Source organism: Mesoplodon mirus (genome assembly GCF_964341445.2).
Source record: "Mesoplodon mirus genome assembly, chromosome: 4".
Classification (NCBI taxonomy): Eukaryota; Metazoa; Chordata; class Mammalia; order Artiodactyla; family Ziphiidae; genus Mesoplodon; species Mesoplodon mirus.
This window is the reverse complement of record NC_138979.1, coordinates 43,336,981-43,355,334: the sequence shown is the minus strand read 5'-3', so window position 1 is coordinate 43,355,334 and position 18,354 is coordinate 43,336,981. Positions and strand designations below refer to the sequence as shown.

General features: G+C 40.0%; 1 protein-coding gene across 1 annotated transcript in view; it reads left to right on the top strand.

Moving 5' to 3' along the window:
* Positions 1-17,973, top strand: part of MYO5C (myosin VC) — a 110,483-nt gene extending 92,510 nt beyond the window's left edge. The window contains exons 36-41 of the mRNA XM_082618869.1: positions 900-989; positions 3,407-3,557; positions 5,603-5,885; positions 13,935-14,109; positions 14,624-14,704; positions 15,918-17,973. Of these exons, the coding sequence (XP_082474995.1) occupies positions 900-989; positions 3,407-3,557; positions 5,603-5,885; positions 13,935-14,109; positions 14,624-14,704; positions 15,918-16,070 (933 nt within the window). The 3' untranslated portion in view covers positions 16,071-17,973. The remainder of the gene's footprint in view (positions 1-899; positions 990-3,406; positions 3,558-5,602; positions 5,886-13,934; positions 14,110-14,623; positions 14,705-15,917) is intronic.
* The last annotated feature ends 381 nt before the right edge of the window (positions 17,974-18,354 follow it).

Genomic DNA, 18,354 nt, shown 5'->3' with positions numbered 1-18,354 from the left:
TTTTTTTTTTTTCGGTACGCGGGCCTCTCACTGTTGTGGCCTCTCCTGATGCGGAGCACAGGCTCCGGACACGCAGGCTCAGTAGTTGTGGCTCACAGGCCTAGCTGCTCCGTGGCATGTGGGATCCTCCCGGACCGGGGCACGAACCCGCGTCCCCTGCATCGGCAGGCGGACTCTCAACACTGCGCCACCAGGGAAGCCCAATTTTTATTCTCTTTAAATGGACTGAACAGTAGCACCATCTCCTTGAAATGCTCTGACATTGTCTTTCAAATCCCAGGACTTTCGCAGTTTTCCTTTTATCTCTCTGGTCTTTATTACCTCTGCTTCCTTTGCTCATTCCTCTCCTTCCTGCCCCATAAGCGGGGGTGTTCTTGCCAACAGAGTCCTCGATCCTGAGCTCTTGTCTATCCACCCCTTTCCTTCAAGGAGGTCATCCACCTTTCTCCCGAGGTTTTCTCAGCTGTCCACGTTCCACATCATCTCTGCATCCTCTGAGCTTTTGTGGCACAGTCTATGCCCATCATGTAGGCTGTCGGCCACCTATTTAACTGTGTCCTATATATGTCATGTCTGTCTTACCAGTCAGAATGTGAACTTTGGAGGGCAAGGACTGAGACATTTCTCAGGCATTCCTGCAGTGCCTGCTTCAAGCATCATAACAGGTGATACAACCTGTACAGAAATACTTTGCAAACCATAACGTGCTAAATAAATATAAGAGCTTATTTTTATAGTATAAATTTAATAAAGTCTTTAATGAATAAAAAAAGAATTCTTTTTGGTCAAAAGCCACCAGCTAACCAAACAGGTAAGATGTGTCTGTTCTTGGCTCAGAGGTACCAAATCCAACACCAAAATCCAACTTTGTCTTTTCTTGTTTTTTTTTTTTTTTAAAGGAACATTTAGAAGACTTTGAGATGCTGTCCTTTTGGCTTTCCAATACTTGTCATTTCCTCAATTGCCTGAAGCAGTACAGTGGAGAAGAGGTAGGATTGCCTGCCCACTCTGTGTTCTATGCTGACTGCCAGTCTCCTACCTCCTCATGAGCCAGAACTCACCATAGGAGTTAGGAATTGGGATGCCCAGCTCCAGGGGCAGCTTCTGCTCCAGCTGGCTTTCTCACTCCCCCCTTACCCAGGAGACCAGCTTCACATCACCAGCTGAATGGAAGTCACAGGCAGAAAAACTTCTAGAAAGAAGTATAGACCTCGGGCATGGTACTAAGCCTCAGTTTTCTTGACTTAAAATTCATGAGGTAGATTCTGTGATTTTTCATTTTCCTTCTGGTTGTAAAATTCTGAAGTTTTTAGTATTATCACTGTAAAATACAGCTGTTAGTTCAGCATGCCTGTTTCTTCATAGCTGTTCTCACTATGAGATTCTGATTGTTCCTCCGTAATCCGCAAATCCTTTGCCATTCTGACTCTGCTTTCAAGGGGCTGACATCATAAAGAAGCTCTTCACCTCCAAGTACTCACAGAGCAATATTTCATTGACCTAAAATAGCAAAAATGGCTTTCAGGGTTTTCACTGCTCTGCAAAACGGTTATACCATTTTATAGTCCTACCAGTAGTATGTAAAGGTTCCAGTGTCTCATACCTTTACCAACAGTAGGTATTGACAGACATTTTATTATTTATTAGTCTCATGGCTATAAGATGATACTTTGTTGACTTAAATTGTAATTACTTGATCACGAGTGAGGTCAAGGATCATTTCATGTGCTTACTAGTCGGTTGGGTTGCCTTTTAAATTGCCTACTCACATCTGTTCTCCATTTTCCTCAAGGGTGATTATTTTTCTCATTGATTTGCAGGAGTTCTTTACATATTATGGGTAGATTGTGGCTTATCTTCTACTTTTCCTTATGGAGTCCTTTGTCAGACACAATTTTTGAATTCTGATGTACTTAAACCTATCAGTCCTGTTCTTTTATGATACCTGATTTAATGTCTTGTTCAAGAAATTCTTCCCTACCCTGAGATCATGAAGTTATTCTTTCTTCTAAACTGATAATTCAAATTTAGAGATCATAATTATGCTTTTATCCAAAATTGGTATGATTATTTGTCCCAAGTTGACATGTGAGGTAATTTTCTCATATCTTCTTCCATGTGGATAGCCAGTTGTCCCAATGGAGAGAAAGTAAAATAAAATATAAAAATAATCCTACTGGTACTATTGAATAAAAGGAGAAATAAGTAAAGAAAATCCAACCTCTAACCAAAAGGAATATTGGGGGAGGGGGGAAGACCAGCCCATTTAAGACAAACTGGCATCTGTGAGGCCTTAATGGGAGGCATTATTCAACACCATTTAAACAAATCCTTTCTTTACCCCCTTCTGCCATGTATACAATGTTCTTGTCTCTGTCTGAGTGGATTTTAATTACTGTATTTTTATTTCTAAAATTTCAATGGTTCTTTTTCACTTCTGCCTTTTATAATGTCCTATTCTTAATTTTTTTTCTTTTATCTCTTTGAACATGGTAAACATATTGTATTAGTCTCCTTGGCCTGCTAGCACAGACTAGGTGGCCTAAACAAGAGAAATTTTTTTTCTCATAGTTCTGGAGGACAGAAGCCCAAGATCAGGGTGCAAGCATGGTTGGTTCACTGGTGAGAGCTCACTTCTGGGCTTGCAGACAGCCACCTTCTCACTATGTAGTCACATGGCCTTTCCTCAGTGCATGGGGTAGAAAGAGAGATTGAGCTCTCTGCTGTCTCCTTCTGTAAGAACACTAATCCTATCAGATCAGGACCCCACCCTATTACTTCATTTAACCTTAGTAACTTCCGTAAAGACCCCATCTCCAAATACAGCCACCCTGGAGGTTAGGGCTTCAATATATAAATTTGAAGGGGGGGACAAATATTCAGCCCAGAACCCACATTTTAAAACATTTCAGATTGGTCTATACTCTAATTATAAAGTTATGAATCTCATTTATTCACCTACCAACCTCTTACAGCAGTTTATTTCCTTGGGTGCTTTGCAGTTTTTTCTGTGAGCTTCCATGGGAGTTGTTTTCCAATGTAGTCTAGCTCTGGAGGCACATATTTGTCAGGGAAATAAACAGGACAGTAATGTTTACAGTTGACCCATCCTCAGAGTCAATCAACTGTGGATCATGTGGTACTATAGTACATATTTAGTGAAAAAATCTGCATGTAAGTAGACCCATGTAGTTCAAACCCATGTCATTTAAGCGTCAAGTATAGTTAGTTATAGAAAATAAAGGCTACCACAAACATCAAGAACTCATTCGATATAAATCAGACATTAAGTTTTAAAGTATAGGAGTTATAGTAGAAGCTTATTATAATATCATTAGTAGAGATAGTATTTTAATTTTCTACATGTCTACATTATTCTAATATTTGTGTTCAAAATTACTTCCAGGAATTCATGAAGAATAACAGTCTACAACAGAATAAGAATTGCTTGAACAATTTTGACCTTTCAGAATACAGACAGATTCTTAGTGATGTGGCTATACAAATATATCATCAGTTCATTATTGTAATGGAAAATAACATTCAACCAATAATAGGTAAGAAAAGAATCGATGACCAAGAAATATTTATAATGACATTGAGACCTTAAAACAATAAATCTGGTGCACGGCATGTGTAATTGCAAAGAACATAATTTTAAAACAAGAAGATTTACTGATGTAAATATCCACTTTTTTATTCTTTGATTGCTAAAATGATTACATATATAAAAGTACACAGGTCATAGTTTTCTTTCTGTAAGGGGGAATCCATCCTGAAGGGAAAGACTTGGGAGAACTGCTGCTACTTATGTGGCTAATCCTGGTTCTTAGCCAAGTATTTTTTTTTTTTTTGCTTTATAACAAATTCAATCAGTTATACATATACATATGTTCCCATATCCCCTCCCTTTTGCGTCTCCCTCCCACCCTCCTATCCCACCCCTCCAGGTGGTCACAAAGCACCGAGCTGATCTCCCTGTGCTATGCAGCTGCTTCCCACTAGCTATCTACCTTATGTTTGGTAGTGTACATATGTCCACGCCGCTCTTTCACTTTGTCACAGCTTACCCTTCCCCCTCCCCATATCCTCAAGTCCATTCTCTAGTAGGTCTGTGTCTTTATTCCTGTCTTACCCTATGTTCTTCATGACATTTTTTTTCTTAAATTCCATATATATGTGTCAGCATACAGTATTTGTCTTTCTTTCTTTTTTTTTTTTTTTTTTTTTTTTTTTTTATTAGTTTCTGCTTTATAACAAAGTGAATCAGTCATACACATACATCTGTTCCCACATCCCTTCCCTCATGCATCTCCCTCCCTCCCACCCTCCCCATCCCACCCCTCCAGGCGGTCACAAAGCACCGAGCTGATCTCCCTGTGCCATGCGGCCGCTTCCCACCATCTATCTACCCCACGTTTGGTAGTGTATATATGTCCATGCCTCTCTTTCGCTTTGTCACAGCTTACCCTTCCCCCTCCCCATATCCTCAAGTCCATTCTCAAGTAGGTCTGTGTCTTTATTCCCGTTTTACCCCTAGGTTCTTCATGACATTTTTTTTTTTAAATTCCGTATATGTGTGTTAGCATACGGTATTTGTCTTTCTCTTTCTGACTTACTTCACTCTGTATGACAGACTCTAGGTCCATCCACCTCATTACAAATAGCTCAATTTCATTTCTTTTTATGGCTGAGTAATATTCCATTGTATATATGTGCCACATCTTCTTTACCCATTCATCCGATGATGGACACTTAGGTTGTTTCCATCTCCGGGCTATTGTAAATAGGGCTGCTATGAACATTTTGGTACATGTCTCTTTTTGAATTATGGTTTTCTCAGGGTATATGCCCAGTAGTGGGATTGCTGGGTCATATGGTAGTTCTATTTGTAGTTTTTTAAGGAACCTCCATACCGTTCTCCATAGTGGCTGTACCAATTCACATTCCCACCAGCAGTGCAAGAGTGTTCCCTTTTTTCCACATCCTCTCCAGCGTTTATTGTTTCTAGATTTTTTGATGATGGCCATTCTGACTGGTGTGAGATGATATCTCATTGTAGTTTTGATTTGCATTTCTCTAATGAGTAAAGATGTTGAGGATCCTTTCATGTGTTTGTTGGCAGTCTGTATATCTTCTGTGGAGAAATGTCTATTTAGGTCTTCTGCCCATTTTTGGATTGGGTTGTTTGTTTTTTTGTTACTGAGCTGCATGAGCTGCTTATAAATTTAGCCAAGTATTTTTGAAATTCTAAAGCCTCACTCAAATTCTTGTATACTTTCTTCAGTTTTCTGAAATTTAAATACTTTAGGCTTTAAGTAGTTCCAGACCGTGGGTTGTCACGCTAACCAGCTCTCTCTCCTGTGAAGTTGAAAGAAGAGGAGCTGTTGCCCTGCTGTAGATGACGGTCCATCCCCATCCACCCCTAACATCCTGGTGCTCCCCAGCCCTCCATTCTTCTGCTTCCTCTATCACAGCTATATCCACACTAACTTGTGTGGAAAATGTCCCACCTCCTGACACAGACACATGAGAGCAGTGGAAATGTTCTCTGGGTGTCCCCACTGTGTGTGCAAGAAAATCTTCCTGTTTTTCTCCATAGTGCCAGGCATGCTGGAGTATGAGAGTCTGCAGGGCATTTCCAGCCTGAAGCCCACAGGCTTCCGGAAGCGGTCATCCAGCATAGATGACACGGATGCCTACACAATGACCTCCATCTTGCAGCAGCTGAGCTACTTTTACAGTACCATGTGCCAGAACGGCCTGGACCCCGAGATCGTGAGGCAGGCAGTGAAGCAGCTCTTCTTCTTGATTGGGGCGGTCACCCTGAACAGCCTCTTCCTGCGCAAGGACATGTGCTCTTGCAGAAAAGGCATGCAGATAAGGTAAGACCCATAAAGCACCACTAATCCCGGAGAGACTGGCCAGAAAGGATGCTCTTAAAGTCCAAGGCCACACACTCTGCCCTCCCTCCACAAGAGCTGCACTGCTGGAGGGTGTGCAAGATGACTCTTAGAACCTTGGAAATGTCAGCCATCTGATACCAGGCCCTCTTCCCATCACTCTACCCCATGATAACTTGACGGTCTGGCAGAATGTCTTCTACTAAGAACTAGTAATTGTGTATTTTAAATTCTGGCCCTCTGTGGTTATCATATACTCAACCAGAATTTATTGACCACCACTTCTGTGACTAGCACTGCTGGTGGGGGACACAGGAAACAGAGGAAAGGGTGATTTGATCCCTGCCATTGAGAAGCTAAATGATGATTCAAAACCACTAGAATTAAGTCACAAACAAGTGGTGAGGGAAGTGCTTCAGAGAGGAGAGATTATCGTGGACAGAAAAGTTAAAGAAGCCTGAAAACTGTGTGTGAGTGATTAAAAATGGGAGAACATTTCAGGCAGGGGAATGAGTGGGCAAAGGCACAGTGGTAGAACTGAGTGAGGACCATCCTCAGGCAGGAGTAAATAGCTCCGTCTAGATTAAGCGGAGGTTTGTGTTGGGAACAACAGGTCCGCAGTAGAGTGGTAAGTTGGACCCAGACTGGGAGGGTCTGGAATGCCAGGCCAAGCACTGGGAGTTCATCCTGTGGACATGGTCATCCAGTTTTGAGGTGTGTTGACTTCTCTTTGTCTCTAAACCAAGGAAACACAGACCATTAGCTATTGTTTGAATTAACACTGTCACATTATTAGAAAGCATATAATATGGGATAGATATTTAAGATTTTTATAATATGTGCAGGGATTTGACACCTGTAGGTGATAGGAGAACCTGGGATGGTGATGATGGCAGTGATACAATGAAAAGTGACCCAAAAAAGTTTATTAAGCCAAGAAATAAACAAGAGGCATCCATTACATCTTTTTAGCATTAGAGGTGGACATCCCTACAAATCACTGTGGCAAATTCTCATGATACCAGGTTGTCGTTTTCAGATATGAGGGAGTATTCAGGAGGACTGGGCTTTTTTTCCTCTTCATTGAGAGAGGAAAGACTTCTGTTTATTTCCCGAGCACTGAGCAGATGCCCTGTAGCCCTCTGAGGTAGGATTCAGGCCTATTTAAAGTAAAGCCATAAACCTCATGTGCCACCAGAGTCTTTGCTAAAAACTCTCATTCCACCAGTAGGTCCCCAAGTTGAGTGAACATCTGTCCCCATAGGTGCTCAGTATTTTCTCCTCTCACCAATTGAAAGCGCTATTAGAGAAGTACTGACTTTCCAGTGTGTTGGTCTGAGTAAGTAGTACATGCATTTAAGAGGCATTCATTCATTCAGATATTGACTCAGCTCCTGCCATAAACAAGGCGCACCAGGATTTACAGTGACTTTACTATGACAACACAAGCAACACAATAACAAAACATGAACACAAGTGGAAAATCAAAACCACAGAAAAGAAAAACATAAACAGTAGACAGAGTAGCTTGAAAACTGGCTCTGGGCTTTCTGACTGCCAGGAGAAAAAGCCAAACGTCATAGCTCTCTGGTCTCATCTGGCTTGGTGAGGCAGACCAGTTCCTGGGAAGATATAAAGATTTTCCTAGTATGTAATTCTTTTTTGTGCGTAGTCATGAATTGTAAAAATATTATCTCATGTGGAACTTTATCTCACCATCTCCACAATAGCATTTTTGCTGCAAGTTCCACTGTGGCTGTTTTGCCCAGGGATCTTTGATAAGAACCTTGGTAGGGGTCCTGGAGACGGAGACAGTTCTGTTAGGAACCAGAATAATGTGGCCCAACTACAAACATTGCTTGCTGGCCTGAGGGAATTTGGGGGGAATACGAAAGGCATTGACTTGGGTCTTGAAGGACAAGTAGGATTTCAGCTGACCCAGAACCAGAGGAATGAACACAGACCTCAGTGAAGGAAAACTGAGGGCAGGGTATGAACAGCCCCCTTTGAAAGGAGCACCAGGAGCGATGGGAGGACCTAGAAAGATGGGTTAGAAGGACAAAGCAGAATGCCAGCATGAGAAATGCATGCTTTAGTCCCTCAGGAGTGGCAGCCACCACAGATTTTGTTTTTTCTTTTTCAGAAGGCTTTAAACTATGAATTCAATTTCTTTAATAGTTGTAGGAATATTGAGGTTATATATTTTATCTTGGATGAGTTTTGGTAGTTTTTGGTTTTCAAGGAATTGGTCCACTTCATCAAAGTTGAGTTTATGTGTGTAGAGCTGTTCAGAATATTCCCTTGTTATTCTTTTAATTTCTGCAGAATTTGTAGTGATATCCCCTCTTCCACTCCTCTGTGGGTAATCTGTGACTTCTCTTTTCCTTGGTCAGTCTTGTTAGAGGTGTATTGGTTTCACTGATTTTTGTCTTTTTTTTTTAATTTAATTGATTTCTGTTACTGTCTTTATGATTTCATTCCTTCTGCCTACTTTGCATTTATTTTTCTCTTCTTCTTTTAGGTTCCTAAAGTAGAAGCCTGGATTATTGGCTCTGAGGCCTTTCTTTTCTAACATAAGCATTTAATGCTATACATTTCTCTGTAAGCACTACTTTAACTCTATCACACAAATTTTGATATGTTATATTTTCATTTTTGTTCAGTTCAAAATATTTTCTAATTTCCCTCGAGTCTTACTCTTTGACCCTTGGATTATTTAGAAGTGTGTTAATTTCCAAGTGTTTAGAGAGTTTCTTGTTACCTTTCTATTATTGATTTTTAGTTTAATTTCATCGTGCTTGAAGAACATACTTTGTCAAACTCTTAGAAACAGAAGGTAAAATGGTGGTTTCCTGGGGCCGAGGAGAGAGAGAAAAAGGGAGTTGTTCATTCAATGGATGTACAGTTTCAGTTTTACAAAGTGAAAATGTCCTGGGAATCTGTTATACAACATGGTGCATATAGTTAACACTACTATACTATACACTTACAGTAGTTCAGATGGTAATTTTATGTAATGCGTTTTCTACCACAATTTTAAAAAAATCTCAAGGTACATGCAGGTTAACATGTACCATAGATTGTGATACTAGAATTACCAACCATCCCACTTTGCCCGAGACTTTCCCAGGTTTATTTTTATTTTTTTATTTTTTATTTTATTTATTTATTTTTACAACTTTATTGGAGTATAATTGCGTCACAGTGGTATGTTTCTGCTTTATAACAAAGTGAATCAGTTATACATATACATCTGTTCCCATATCCCAGGTTTATTTTTAAAATACAAACATAAATATTTTGGGACTTCCCTGGCAGTCCAGTGGTTAAGTCTTCACACTCCCAGTGTAGGGGGTATGAGTTTGATCCCTGGTAGGAGAACTAAGATCCCACTTGCTGCATGGCGTGGCCTAAAAAACAAAAACAAAAACAAAAACAAAAACTTATAAATACTTTTACATTGAAAAAAACAAACTTTGTATGATTTCAGTTATTTTTAAATTTGTTAATATTTGCTTTCGTGACCCAGGTCTATTTTGTGAATCTTCCCCATGCAGTGGGTTGAGAAGAATGTATATTCTGCTTTTGTTGGGTAGAATGTTCTATAAATGTAGATCACACCCAGTTTGTTGATGGTGTTTTTCATTTCTTCTAGATCCTTGCTGATTTTCTGTCTATTAGTTCTACTGATTATTGAGAGTAGTGTTGAAGTCTCCAACTATAATTATGGAGTTGTCTATTTCTTCTTTCAGTCTGTCAGGTTTTGCTTTATGTATTCTGAAGCTCTGTTTTTAGGTGTATACACACTAAGAATTGTTATGTCTTCTTGGTGAGTTAGCCCTCCTATCCTTATGTGGGATCTCTCTTTGTCCCTCCCTGGTAATTTTCTCTGCTTTGAAGTCTACTTTGTCTGAAAGTCTACTTTTTATTTGGATCAGTGTTTTCATAGTATATCTTTTTCCATCCTTTTACTTTTAACCTATCTGTATCATATCTGAAGTGAGTTTCTTGTAGGCAGCATATATTTGGGTCCAGTTTTTTGTTTTATTTTTTCATCCAGTTTGACAATCTGTGCTTCTTAATTGGGGTTTTTAGACCATTTAAATTTAATGTAATTATTGGTATACTCAGATTTAAGTCTACCATTTTGTTGTTTTCTGTTTGTTCCTTCTGGTTTTTGTTTCTCTGATTTCCAGTTTCTGTCTTCTTTTGGGTTCTTTGAACATTTTTGGTACCCCTTTTAAATTTATCTATTGTGTTTTCACTGTATCTCTTTGTATCTTTTTTAATGGCTGCTCTAGGAATTACAGTATACATACTTACCTTTTTCAGTCATTTTAGAATCAGTATCTTATCACATTAAGTGGAATGTAGAAACCTTACCATTACATAGACCCCTTTCCCCTCTTTGCTTGTTGTCTTATATATTATATCTACATACATCAAAAACTCTGCCAGACAATGTTATAATTTTTGTTTTAAACCATCCAACATATTTTAAAGGACTTAATAGAAGAATAGTCTATTGTATTTACCCAGGTACTTATCATTTCTGTTATTCCTTCATTTCTAATGTTTCAAGTCTCATTTTCCCCCCAAATCTCATTTCGATTTCATTTTCCTTTTGCCTGAGGAAATTATTTTAGTAGTCCTTTTAGAGCAGGTTCACTGATGATAAATTCTCTTAGCTTTCTTTCCTCTGAAAATACCTTCATTTCACCTTCATTCCTAAAGTGTATTTTTATAGGCTACCAATGTCTGGGTTGACAGTCCTTTCTTTCATCAGTTTAAAAATGTTCCACTTTTTCTGGCTTCCATGGTTTCTGATGAGAAATGTAGTCATTTGAATTATTATTTCCCTATAAATAATGCATAGTTTTTCTCTGACTGAGTTCCAAGGTTTTTTTTCTTTGTGTTTAGTTTACCACAGTTTGATTATGATGCATCTGCGTGTGGATTTCTTTGGGTTTAGCCTCTTTGAGCTTCTCTGAACTTCTTGACTCTAGGTTTGTGGATCTCACCAAATGTGGCATTTTCAGCCATTTCTTCAAATGTTTTGTCTGCATCACACTTTCTCCTTTCCTTCTGGAATTTCAATGACACAAATGTTAGACCTTTCATTATTTTGTTATCCCTAAAGTTCTGTTCTTTGTACTTTTCAGATTGAATAGTCTTTATTGATCCCTTGAAGTTCACTGACTCTTTTCTCTGCCATCTGTATTCTGCTCTTGAGCCCATTCAGTGAGTTCTTTTGTTTCAGTTATTTTTCAGTTGTAAATTTCCATGTTTTTGAAACATCTTCTGTTTCTTTTCTGAAGCTTTCTATTTTTTCATATATTTCAAGATAGTTTGTCCTTACTTTTTGGAGCATTTTTGTGATAGCTTCTTTAAAGTCTTTGTCATATGATTCTAACATTGTGTCATCTCAGAGTTGATACTATTAATTGCCTTGTTTAATGTGACTTAAGATTTTCCTGGTTTTCATATGCCAAGTAATTTTGAATTGTATTCTGGACACTTTTATTATTATATTATGAGACACTGAGTCTTTAAATCCTATGGAGAATGTTGATACTTTTATCAGGTAATCAGCTCACTTGGGTTCAGGCTCTGCAGGTTGTGGTTCCTCTGTCAGTTCTGTCTTCAAAGCCTTTGTAATGCTATTTGGTTTTGTCTTGTGTGTGACACACAGTGGCCAGTCTGAAACCTGGGTGGTGTGCAATCCTATAGTTTAGTCCTCAAAGTTTATGTGTGCTCTTGAGGGTCAGATCCATCCCTGGGCTCAGGGGTGTGTCCAAGAGTTCATAAATAACTTTAAGGGTCACTTTCCTAAGCTCCTCCTCTCCACAATACCCCTGGTACTTTCCAGATACCTGGGGGTCCCCTCTTTGGTCCTCCAGACAGAAAACTGGGGCTTCACTTAACTCGCTGTGTGGTGCACTTCCAGCAAATGTCCCCACCTGGGGTCAAGTGGTGAGAGGAAGAGCAAGGAGAGTTCATGCCGTCCTCTTGAGCCACAACTCCTCCAACTGAAGAAAGTTCCCCTCTCTCAGAGTTTTAATTTCCTACTGGACCCTGTTGCCACAACCATAGGACTGTTTGGGGCTTGCACATGAGAAAATGAAGAAGAAGAAAGGAAAAGGAGAAAAAAGAAAAACAGAATTTCCACCCTCTCTCAGAGCATTAGGACACCCCTTTTCAGCACCTCGAGCCAGAACTAGAGGGCTCCTCCTGGAGCTCTTTGTTGGCACCCATGCCCACTACTGAGTTTCAGGCTGCTTTGAGTTCAGGCCAATGAATAGCAGAGGGAAAGATACTGGTAAACTCATTGTCAATTTGGAGATACTTCAAATTCTGGTCTTCTCTCCCAGTCCACCTGCTACTGTTGTTTACTTTTCAGAGTCCTCAAATAGCTGTTCCAGGCATTCCATCCAGGTTTTATAGCTGCATTCAGTGGGAGAAACAAAATGGAGTGCTCGCTTCATCTTACCAAGAACCAGAACTCCAGCCCAGAGTTTTCAGTGGGAGGATTAACATGCTCAAAATTCAGTAGATTCCCATTAGGAATCTATTGTAATAAGAACTAGTGGGACAAAATTGACAATGCAAAAAAAGGGGGGGTAACCAGTGCAAGAGATGTTATCTCACACTCATTACATCCCTATAGAATACATTAATTCAGCATTATTGTCCCAATGTTATAACCCATGGGGAGTTGCTAATCTGGAAGGTCAGAGCTGGAACCGACCTTAGAGATCACCTAGTTCAACACTCAATTTTTTAAACAGCTTCATTGATATATAATTTACATGCCATAGAGTTCACTCATTTAAAGTGTATAGTTCAGTGGTTTTTGGTATATTTACAGAGTTATGCAGCCATCACCATAATGTAATTTTAGAACAGTTTCATCACTCCAGAAAGAAACCTTACACCCAATTGCAGCCACTCGTATCCCCTACCCAAGTCCCACTGGGGAGTCCCCTCCCCCTCAACCTAACCAACAACAAATATATTTTCTTTCTCTATAGATTTGTCTATTCTGGACATTTTTAAAATAAATGGAATCATAAATATGTTGTATTTTGTGACTGGCTGCTTTCCCTTAGCATGTTTTCATAGCTCCCCGCTGTGGTAGCATGTGGCAGTACCGCACTCCTTTTTATTGCTGAATAATATCCTATTGTATGGATAGACCACAATTTGTTTATCTATCCATCAACTGGTGGACATTTGGGTTGTTTTCTTTTTTTGGCTATAATGATTAATGGTGCTGTGAACATTTGTGTATGATTTTTTGTGTGGACATGTTTTCAGTTCTCTTTAGTAAGTACCTAGAAGTGGAGTTGCTAGGTCAGAAGGTAGTTTTATGTTTAACATTTTGAGGAACTGCCTAACTGCTTTCCTTAGCAGCTGTACCATTTACATTCCCACTAGCAATGTATGAGTGTTCTCAACACTCTGATTTACCAAGAGAGGTTGAGTAACTCTCCAGGCTCACACAACGGATTGGTGGGATTAAAACCCATGGCTCTTAACTCATAAACCTATGATAATCAGCGACAGAAACAAGAATAAAAACCCCAGTGGACTAAAAGAAAGCCTCTACCAATTGAAAATTTTCTGCTAATTTGGGAAAAGAGATCAAACAATTTTTATACCAATGTAAGTCTTCTCTTCAAATACCACTATGATTTTTTCCTTTAATATATTTTCAATCTATTATTAAGGGTACTTGAATAGATTATAAATTATTGTAGTCACTGTTCTTTGCTCAGATTTTCTCCAAAGTTTATTGCTGTTATGGCCCCTCACCCTAGACCATCATGATCCTAAGAACCATGAATCGTGAGAGCTGATCATCTGGCCCAACTCTGTCTTGTTACAAATAAAGAAACTGCTGGGCTGTAGTCCTAAGGATCTCAGTGAGCTCTGGTACCATGCTGGGACACACTGGAGGATTCGGCACCCTCCCCTAAAGTGTTCTAAGCAGGTCACCCCTCTTGTCTGCTCCTCTGGCGTTTACTCCAGGTGCAACATCAGCTACTTAGAAGAATGGCTTAAAGATAAGAATTTGCAGAACAGCTTGGCCAGGGAAACCTTGGAAGCTCTCTCTCAGGCAGCCTGGTTGCTTCAGGTCAAGAAGACCACAGACAGCGATGCCAAGGAGATCTACGAACGCTGTACCTCCCTGTCTGCTGTGCAGGTGACCAGCCTTGCTGAGTGTCTCCCTGATCTTCACCCACAGATCATGTAATTGGCATTGCCTTTCCTGGCTTAGCCAGCTGTGGGGTGCATCTGCATCTCTCTGTGCTCTTTGGGGAGCATACGTATCTCCCGTGGGCTGCCCTCTTATCTAACAAGCATTTATTAAATACTAACTCTAGGCCTTAAAAACATAAAAGTGCATATGACACATTCCCTGCCCGCTATACTCACATATGTGTATGTGTGGGGAGAGGGGGTGGGAGCGGGGAAGGAGGCTGGAAATGGGGAATTCTCTTAAGGTCATCTAATTATACAATGTCCTTGCTGCCTTCTGTGCTCTTCTCAGCTTGTTTTCTCTTTTGGAAAAAAATAACACATGGTTCCTAGAGCCAGATTATAGTCTAAAAGAACCACTTGTGGTTCCCAACTGTTCCCAGACCACTGGAACCATTATTTCATGGACAGAGTTGTCCTTTTCTGTGGCCTCACACCATCTTATGTACTGTTTGCAGATCATAAAGATCCTTAACTCATACACACCTATAGATGACTTCGAGAAAAGAGTGACTCCATCCTTTGTTCGCAAAGTACAGGTGAGATCCTTAAGGATGTGCCTTTTAATTTTTAGTATAAGACAGTGTTGTTTAATTACCATTATAGAAATTCAGGATTAAAGTACATGTACCAAATATACAAAGGAAAGGCACCCAGGAAAAGCAGCAGGAATTCTCCCTGTCAAATTCCCTGTTTTCAGAACCCATTTTCGCCCGGGTAGAAAGGGAACAAAAACACCAAAACCGTGACTCACATTCTGTGTTCCTTCAGCATGTCTTGTTTCTCATCAGTCTTCGAGTATATGCAAGGGAGCAGAGGCTGAATGGAAAGAGAGAACCTGTGTACCCATTTTCTCTTATTTTAATCCCTGAAGTTTCTTGCCCAATGAACTAGGGCAGCACTTCTCAAAGTTTGGTTCAAGGGTCCTTGGTGGGCGGGGCGGATTCTTGAGATGATTTCAGGGAGTCTGCAAAGTCTTCCTTTTTCCAAATACATAGCTGTATGAGGCAGACTTTTCTTCATACACTTCAACCAAAATAACATATCCCTAGAGGTGAATGCAGAAGCAGATACAAGATTCCACCTGTCATATTAAGTCAGACATTTAAAAGAGTTACAAAATTATGAAACAATACCACTTCTCACTAGTTTTTTTATTTGTTTTCAAAAATGTAGTTGTTTTTCAATAAAAATATGTTAGCATGTATTGGGCTTGTTATTTTAATGAATTAATAAATATTTAAAAGTATTGTTTTAATTACTAATATGATAGATATCAGTAGTTATAACCACATGCACAAAAGCTGTTTGGCGTCCTTGGTAATTTAAGAGTATAAAGGGGTCCTGAAACCAAAAAGGTTTGCAAACCACTGAACTAAAAAGAAATATTAATGCAATAACAATTTAATACTGAGCTCCACTCTTGTTTGGTCTTAGAATTATGCCATGAGAATAGGTAAGAATAGAAAGTAGATCGATTTACAGTCAGTCCATCCTGTGGGAAATTAACTTCTGAAGTGAAACAGAGCAAGTTAAGTATTCATGAGAGCTGATCTGGAAGACCTGGATAAACCATTTCACCTTGGAGTTGTGCTGTTGAAAAGCCCTTTTGTGTGTTATCTCACATGATTTTGCAAGGAGTTTTTCGTTGGAGATAGAGTTGTTGTGTTTTCCTTGCTCTTGACTTCCAGACAGCCATAAAGCAGAGTGCCCTGGTTTCCATACTCATTTTTCCTCTGGTTCTCATTTCAGGCTCTCCTCAATAGCCGAGAGGATTCATCACACCTGATGTTGGATACCAAATATGTCTTTCAAGTCACATTTCCTTTTAGCCCCTCTCCACATGCTCTGGAAATGATCCAGATCCCCAGCAGTTTCAAACTAGGCTTTCTCAATAGATTATAGCAGGAAAAAAGAGAATAAATGCACTTTTCTTTCAAAAGCTAAATGAAGGTCAGATAGAAGGATGTGGCTTATTAATTGGAACTGGAAATGCTTTGGAATGTGATTTAAGGAAGAAAATAAGAATTCTCCCAAATGGGCCACATCTTCTCTTGCTCATGGTGATGGTGCTGCCACTGTCATCTTGTAAGAATTAACACATGCCAGCTGAGGTTGGAAAGGCCACTGCTACCTTTGGAATCTCAGCCAGCTTTTACTAGAGTTCCTGCAAGTTTTGTATTTTCTGCCAGGTGCCTCTTGTCTAGATCTATTTTGTGACAGGGGTCCACCCAGAGGGAGTGAGACCCAGGGACACAGTTTATCCTAAGTTTTCTGAAGTTCATGTGAAGCCCAGATACATTTATGAAGCCACAAATGGGTTCTAGGGCTGAGTCTTCCAAATAATCCCATTTGGCCATGGCGGTCTGTCAAAGTCCTCTCACCCCATGCCTGCTTGATGGGGCAGAGGTGTTTCACCAACTCCTTTTACTAAGAACGCTCCTGCATAAAAAAAATATTTATTTCAGGCCCCTCCAATTTTTAAGAGAATATTCAATCTGAAATGAATCATAGAAGTATTTTTTTTAAGGAATTTTGCCTTTTTTTAAATTTTTATTTATTTATTTATGGCTGCGTTGGCTCTTCGTTTCTATGTGAGGGCTTTCTCTAGTTGCGGCAAGTGGGGGCCACTCCTCATCGCGGTGCGCAGGCCTCTCACTATCGCGGCCTCTCGTTGCGGAGCACAGGCTCTAGACGCGCAGGCTCAGTAATTGTGGCTCACGGGGCTAGTTGCTCCGCGGCATGTGGGATCTTCCCGGACCAGGGCTCGAACCCGTGTCCCCTGCATTGGCAGGCAGATTCTCAACCACTGCGCCTCCAGGGAAGCCCTAGAAGTATTTTTATGTATATATCCATTTAAAACTCATATATCAGGGCTTCCCTGGTGGTGCAGTGGTTGAGAATCTGCCTGCCAATGCAGAGGACACGGGTTCGATCCCTGGTCCAGGAAGAGCCCACATGTCGCAGAGCAACTAAGCCCGTGCACCACAGCTACTGAGCCTGCGCTCTAGTGCCCGTGAGCCACAGCTACTGAGCCTGCGTGCTGCAACTACTGAAGCCCACGCGCCTAGAGCGCGTGCTCCACAACAAGAGAAGCCACCACAATGAGAAGCCCACGCACTGCAACAAAGAGTAGCCCCCGCTCACTGCAACTAGAGAAAGCCTGCGTGCAGCAACAAAGACCCAGCACAGCCAAAAATAAATACAATAAATAAATTTACTAAAAAACCAAAAAAACTAATATATCATTCAAGCTTAATTTCCACGCCATTTATCATCTCCTCCTCCAGAAGATTTCTTTAAATTTTATCTGCCAGCATATTTGCCATAATTTTTCACTGTTTAATATCCTTCATAAAATAACTTAAAAAAAAGTTTGAAACGGCAACATAGATGATTTTCTCTATCTTATCAGCATTCAAATATGTTTTTAGATTTTCTCATAAAAATAACTGAAGAATTTTGTCAGTTCCTCCTTTTGAGAAATCTGTTTCCCAAGTTTTGTGGGAACTATTACTTGTTCCCCCCAAGTTTTCTCCTTTCTTCCTTTCAGAGCATAAAATATCATTTGATAAGCACTCCTGGCCTGTGGCCTCTTCTGTACCACCCCAAAGTCACAGGCCATAGCTGTGATTCTGTAACATGGGCATGTATCTTAGGAGTGGAAATAATACATGATTATGAAGCAACATCACCCTACTAATATGTAATGTCTTTTCATATTACAAATGATTGAATTTAGTTCATTTAGATACATTGTATATGAAGAAATGAGAAGTAGAACTTGGTGACATTTTAATCAATAAAATAAATTACCAAATGAATTGGGCCAGATTCTTTTAATTGCTAGGAGATTACAGTTTTTTTAAGTGCCCAAGTTTTATGCCTTTCTTTAAGGGTCATACTTGAAGATGCTAGAATCTTTATAGATTCATAATATCTCATGAAACATATATAAAATTTTTTAGAGAGGAAGTAAATATGCCTTCAGTCCTGGCTCAGGCTCTGTCTGCATGGGGCTCCCAGACTGTGCCAGAATGAGGGGCTACTTGGTGGAGAGCTGGCTGGGTTTTGGTCCACACGGACTGCCTTCTCCATGCCCCTTCCAGGTCTCCCCTATGCCACAAAGAGACCATCACCCTTCCTTTTTGGCACCCGTAACTCAGGGCTCCTGTCTGTTTTACAGCAT